We start from the raw sequence: 6,761 nt of genomic DNA on the forward strand, positions 1-6,761 counted from the left end.
CCTATAAACTTCAAACTTGAGCCTTGTATCATTCCTTTAAGTTCCTTCATAAACATAGTTTTAAATGACTAGAGCATTATATTATGTGCCATTATACTTTCTGTGTGCTTCATTTCTCACTTTTTCCAGTTGACTATTTCTGTTTTAGAGAGAGAGATTTTTGCTATAGGGCACATGTGCTTGCTAGAGAGACAGAGGGACAGAAAGTGAGAAATCATCCCCCAGGAGGTGGGCACACTGCAATCCCTTCTCCATTCTCCTCTCGGGAATTTGGGCATGCATGCACACATGCCTGCTGAGTTTCAAGCCGCCAGGTCCAAATCGCGTCAGGCCATATGGGAGTCCAGCAATATAACCATTACACCATCTGCTGGGCCCAACCAGTGAAGTAACTATTAAGCTCAGTTTCTCTTCTTTTTTTTGAGAGAGTTTTTTGCTTTAGGGTGCATGCACTCGTTGGACAAACAGAGAAAGAAAGAGAGACAGAAAGCGAGAAATCACCTCCCTAGTGGGAATGGCCAGACCACCATCCCTTCTCCTTTGTCTCTTTTCAGGATTTTGGGCATGCATGCACATGTGCCTGGCGTGAGTTTCAAGCTGCTGGGTCCAGGACTTGAACCGCGGTCGACCACATGGGGGTCCAGCACCTTATTCATTACTCCACTTGCTGGCCCCAAGCTCAGTTTCTCTATCCTTTGATACTGTTTTTTCCTAATGTGGTTGAATTTTCCAAAATTTCAATAAAAATTTCTCCTCTGGAACTTTGAGAAGGTATTATCATATTCGGGTTTCAGGAAAATAAAGCTAGCCAGAAGACTTTCTAAATGAAATGTACAGATTTCTCGAATAATGGCATTAATGGAATATGTACTTAAAAGCAGCTTGAGTGTTTATCCCAAAGTTGGTAGATTTGGTGGGCTGAGAATCTGGCTTATCGATTTGTTTTGTTTAGCCTTAAAAATCTTAAGCCAATATTGAAACTCAGGAGATTTTTACATAATAAACTTGCATCTCTGGCTTCCCTTGAAAATCCAGTGGATTTGGTGCACGTGTATGCCACATGGCAGTAACCATGAAGCAGAGCCCCAGCCAGCCATGTGGGTGGGCAGGTTCTTCCACTCCACATGGTTCCCACTGTTTATAGTTTTTGTTTGTTTGTTTGTTTGTTCGTTTTTATTTTTTTGAGAGGTTTTTGCTACAGGGCGTGTGCGCTCACCAGAAAGACTGAGAGAGAGACAGAGAGACAGAAAGCCAGAAATCACCCCCCAGGGGGGATGGCCATGCCGCAATCCCTTCTCCTCCATTCTCCTCTCGGGATCTTGGGCACGCATGCACGCACACGCGCCTGGTGTGAGTTTAAGCTACCAGATCTGGGACTTGAACCGCAATCAACCACATGGGAGTCTAGCGACACAGCCATTATGCCAATTGCTGGTCCCCCACTGTTTATTGTTACTGGTATGTTTTATTTTTTCTGTTATGTTTATCAGTATTTCTTTCTTTTTTTTTTTTTTTTAGAGGTTTTTGCTATAGGGCGTGTGCACTCGCCAGAAAGACAGAGACAGAAAGATAGAAAGTGAGAAATCACCCCCCCAGGGGGGATGGCCATGCCGCAATCCCTTCTCCTCCATTCTTCTCTCGGGATCTTGGGCACGCATGCACGCACATGCACCCGGTGAGAATATAAGCCACCAGGTCCAGGACTTGAACCACGCTCAACTACATGGGAGTTCAGCGACATAACCATTATGCTAACTGCTGGTCCCAGTATTACTTTCATACCTACCCTTCCTGGTCCTGTAGACATTTCAGTTCAGGTCTTTGGCTCCAATGCCTTCTTCGCAGTAACTCTGCTGACCTCCCGAGGGTCAGAGCAGGCAGGCGAGCTGTTAGGTGCACACAGTCACTGAGCAGCAAACTTATGTCTCAGACCAAATGAGTCCACTCTCTGAATCCACCCTTGCTCTTCCTGCTAGAATCACACGACCACTGGTAACAGGCCACAGGCTCCAAAATGCCATTGTTTCGGCATCGAAAGAGTTCAATTTTATTGCCTCCATGACTCACACTGGAAAATCTTGGCTCTGCTAGTCTAGCAGATTGTGTTGACACCTTGAGCATATGTGTGTGCGCATCTCCCTTTCTTTTCTTTTTAAACATTTATTTACTTCTACCATGAACAAGAGTGATGGAGAGAGAGACAGATCCCGCTTCTTTCTGTGCAACAGTTAACCGTTGGGCTACAGGGCCGGCTCCCCAACAGGGCTTTGACACTGCAGTCCACCCCATTCTCATGGGGATGATGTGCCCAGTGTTCTCGGGGAGGTCTCCAGGCATGAACTTGTAACCTTTCCTTCTGGATAAACCTTACAGAGCATCATGTTTTACCACGGTGCCACTGTCTAGCCTAAATACCATTGTTTGCAAAGGAATTAGATTACCTCTCTGTCAGATTTTGGTTTCCACTGAGGATAAAGTCAGTTCAGTTTGCCCATGTGCCTCCCCCAGTACTCTGGAAAGTGATCCATACAGAAGAAAGATACCTGAAGCTCTTAAGACTGAAAGCAACAAAAAGTACGTGGGGTCGGGAGTAGGGGGTAAACACACAAAAAACAGACAACCAAAAAAACGAAGACTGGCATAGTCCTTATTTCAAATATTGGTTGTCTTCTTTCCAGTGGCAAGAAATCAGAAACACAGCTCTGTGTGTGCATGTGTATGCGTGTGCATGTGCATGATACGTGTTACTACTGTTGCGAACACTGTTCCTCATAGTTCACTCTATATCAAGCAAGGAGAAAATTTCATGGCTGTTCTTTCCTTGTTTGGCCCTACAACAATCCTCTATACCCTGCAGAGTAGATGTTGTCTCTTATTTCTTGTCTCTTATTTCACGTATAAGTGCTCATTAAGAGTGGCACTGAGGACTCTGGATTCTATTCTTCATTGTGCTATTAGAATCTTTGACCAGGGATGGGACCAGCAGTTAGCGTAATGGCCATATTGCTGGACTCCCACGTAGTCGACTGCTGTTTGAGTCCCAGACCCAGTGGCTTGAACTCACGCCGGGCGTGTGTGCGTGTGTGCCCAAGATCCTGAGAGGAGAATGAAGGAGAAGGGATTGCAGCGTGACCATCCCCCCTGGGGGGTGATTTCTTACTTTCTGTCTCTCTGTCTCTCTCTGTCTTTCTGGCGAGAACATGCGTCCTATTGCAAAAACCTCTCCCAAAACAACAAAACAAAACAAAACAAAAAAGAATCTTTGACCAGGGACATGACAGTCTTTGGGGACTCAGGAGTTTCTTTCCTCTTATCTATATGGTGAAGGGGCTGGACTGGGTATTTTGTATTTTTTTCCAGCTTTAGAAGGTTTTCAATGGTAGATACTTCTCATGTTTTGAAACTTATATGAAGATGGGAAAATTAATACTCGTTTATGACATGCACTGTATGTTTTGACCTATTATTGAATAATTGTTTTCATCTATAGATTAAAAATTTTTGAATTATTTCAGTAACTGGATTTTTGCTTTTGAGAGATCCTAAAATGGAACTAGACCCCACTGTTTCTATGATTCTGGGCCAGCAGGGGGTGTCGTGCATAAGGCACTGGACTCCCACATGGCTGACCATGTTTTTTAGTCCCGGACCTGCAGATTTGCTTTCTTGCTTTCCCACTCTCTCTGACTCTCTTGGGTGAGCGCCCTAGTAAATTAAAAATAGTAGCAATAATAAATAAAATTCTTTTTTTAAAAAAAGAAATGTATGATTCTAAAATTTTTCAAGGCATGAACTTTGTTTTCTAAGCCTGAGGAAAACTTTTTAGAAAAAAGATGTATTATCTGAGTATTATTTATCCCAGTGCCTAGAGTATGTATCAAAGAATGAATGAAAATCTAGGTTGTAACAAAGCAAAAGCAAACACGCAGAACCAAAATATTACAGTTTTCTATGAGAAAAACACAAATGCCTTTATGGGAAAAATTTCATAAACCAAGTTAGAAGACAAGTGTTAAACTAGAGAACTATTATTTAAAATAAGCTATTACAAAAGGTTAGCACAGGGATATTTGATCGATGGAATAGTGGTTATGTTGTTTGAATCCCATATGGCCAACTGCAGTTCAAGTCCTGGACCTGACAGTTTGAAACTCATGCCAGGCACGTGTGAGTGTATCCAAAATCCTGAGAGAAGCATGGAGAAGGGATTGCAGTGTGGCCATCCCCCACCGGTGTATGTGTGGGGGGTGATTTCTCACTTTCTATGGCAAGTGGAGTGGTAAGCCTAAGTTTGGTAGCTGTAACAAAAGTGAGTGCATATCTGCTTTTAAGGATGAAGTCTCAGGAAATAGTGTGCATGGATGAAAGTGGTAAATATAAGGAAATCTGTCATTGTGCATGGTAGTGAAACATGGATACAAAATGTCCATCAGGGCCAGGTGGTGGAACAGCAGTGACACTGCTGGACCTCCATGGGAAGGTCTAGGGTTTCCATCCAGAGCTTTCCTGTGCAAACCAGCTGTCTGTGTGCCAATAATCTGGGCTGCTGAGGCTGGCGGTGGAGCACAGTGTGAAGATCCTGCCGGGGATGCCTGTCTCTCTCATGGAAGAAATAAAGAAATAAACTTAAAAGACAAAAATCCTTCAATGGGGTATTGAATATATCCTTAACATGTATAATATTTAGTCATTTTTACATGACAATATTGATTTGTTTAAACAGAAATGGAAAGATGTCCATGATACACAAGGTGAAGGGGAAAAAAAAACCTTTAAGTACAGTTTGATCATTTTCAAGGATAAAAGTTGTATAAAAATAATTGAGAAGGACATCTGCCAGCTTATTAGTAGTGACTGGGGAGGTGGTGACATGATATTTAATTTTTATGTTTTTTTCTTTTTGAGAGATTTTTGCTATAGGGTGTGTGTGCTCGCCAGAGTCAGAAAGCAAGAAATTACCCCCCAGAGAGATGGACATGCTGCAATCCCTTCTCCTCCATTCTCCTCTTAGAATTTTGGGCACACACACACACACACACACACACACACACACGCACGCCCAGTATGTTTCAAGCCCATGGGTTAGGGACTCAAACCACAGTCCAAGTGGGAGTCCAGCACCTTAACCACTACGCCATCTGCTGGTCCTCATTTTCTTCATTTTCCTTTCTTGAATTTCTTTTGGGGAAGTACACACTGTGGTTTTTTTTAATGGGAAAAGGAATGAAGATACTTTCACTTTTAGAATATATTTGCTCTTATTAGTTGCCTGGGATATGTATTTTATGCTCTTTTAAAGAAATAAAGGAATAGATGTGTTTTTGTAATACTGGAGTCTATCACTTAGACAAATACTCCGAATTTCCACTTAGTGCAATCGCGTGTGGATAATTAGAATTCTAACTAGTAACCTGCGGTGTGTGTGTATGTGGGGTGGGTAGTGGGGGAGCTGTAAGTACATACCTTCCTCCTGGAGACTTTGTAGTTTGCTTCCTGTTCTTGGGAGAATTAGAGCCTGAGGAATTACTACACTGCTGAGTGCTGAGTAGGGGCAGGACTGGCCTCGGGTGTAGGGACTAACTAGTAATGTGGAGATGTTCCCTCTCTTTTTCAGGGCATCTTTTATGACCAAAACTGTGCCTTGCGGAAATGAACTTCACAAGTTCCTCATCTGGGACACTGCTGGTCAGGAGCGGGTGAGTATCAGCTTCAGAAGGTTTCTTGGTTTGAGACTAGACTCTATTCGTTGCAAATGATAGAATCCAGTTTGAGATGATTTAAGCGAAAGTAAATGTACTTTTCGGCTAGGTGAAATATCTAAAAGCACACCTATGGTGAGGGGTCAAGTCCTCTTTATTCCTATTTCTTTTTATTTAGAGCAATTGTGGTTGCACTCCCAACTGGCATCATTTTTGACAGACCCACCTTCCTTTCCCCGAAGGTTGGCAAAGATGGCCCCATAAGCAACTCTAGACCCACATTTTGCCACCTTCACAACCCCGAGAAGGGGAGTGCCTCTCTTATGAGTTGGAACATAAGATATAGTGCCCGTGGGTTCTCAGTGGCCTGCTTTGGGACAGGTGCTCACTCCTGAATTTCATGCTGTTCAGTGTTGGGGGCAGTTGGTGCCCCTGCTGGGAGAGCTGGGTAATACGCTTAGCCCTGGAGAGGAGCTGGTGTCACTCTACTTCAACTACATTAGGTAGGCTTAGTTCCCCCAAGGAAAATCTGGGTTCTTTTCCTTGAAAGTGGTGGAATAAAGGGTGGGTTACTACTAAGAGCAGATGACTTTTCTCTTATTCTTTAAGACTTTTTTTTGTTTTTTGTTTTTTGTTTTTTTTTGATGGAGAGATTTTTAGCTATAGAGCATGTATGCTCACCAGAAAGAGACAGAGTCAGAAAGTGAGAAATCACTGCCCCGAGGGTATAGCCACACAGCAATCCCATCTCCATTCTCCCCTTGGGATTTCTGGGCATGCTCGTACACATACCTGGCATGAGTTCAAGCCTCGGGGTAAAGGACTGAAATCTGCAGTCGACAGTGTGGGAGTCCAGTGACATAACCATTATGCCATCTGCTGGTCCCAACTTTTCTCTTATTTTTAATTCACTTCACTTTCTAAACATATTTAGGAGATTGTTTATTTAAGAAGTACATGTCTTTTTTTTTTCTTTTTTTTGGAGAGGTTTTCGCTATAGGGCGCGTGTGCTTGCCAGAGAGACAGAGAGAGACAGAGAGATAGAAAGTGAGAAATCACCCC

The 6,761-nt window shown here is 43.1% G+C and overlaps 1 protein-coding gene across 1 annotated transcript in view; it reads left to right on the plus strand.

The window, feature by feature from the left end:
* Positions 1 to 6,761, plus strand: part of RAB31 (RAB31, member RAS oncogene family) — a 114,306-nt gene that overhangs the window by 10,498 nt on the left and 97,047 nt on the right. The window contains exon 4 of the mRNA XM_027766537.1: positions 5,615 to 5,696. Within this exon, the coding sequence (XP_027622338.1) occupies positions 5,615 to 5,696 (82 nt within the window). The remainder of the gene's footprint in view (positions 1 to 5,614; positions 5,697 to 6,761) is intronic.

Source organism: Tupaia chinensis, unplaced genomic scaffold (genome assembly GCF_000334495.1).
Source record: "Tupaia chinensis unplaced genomic scaffold, TupChi_1.0 Scaffold143584_1, whole genome shotgun sequence".
Classification (NCBI taxonomy): Eukaryota; Metazoa; Chordata; class Mammalia; order Scandentia; family Tupaiidae; genus Tupaia; species Tupaia belangeri.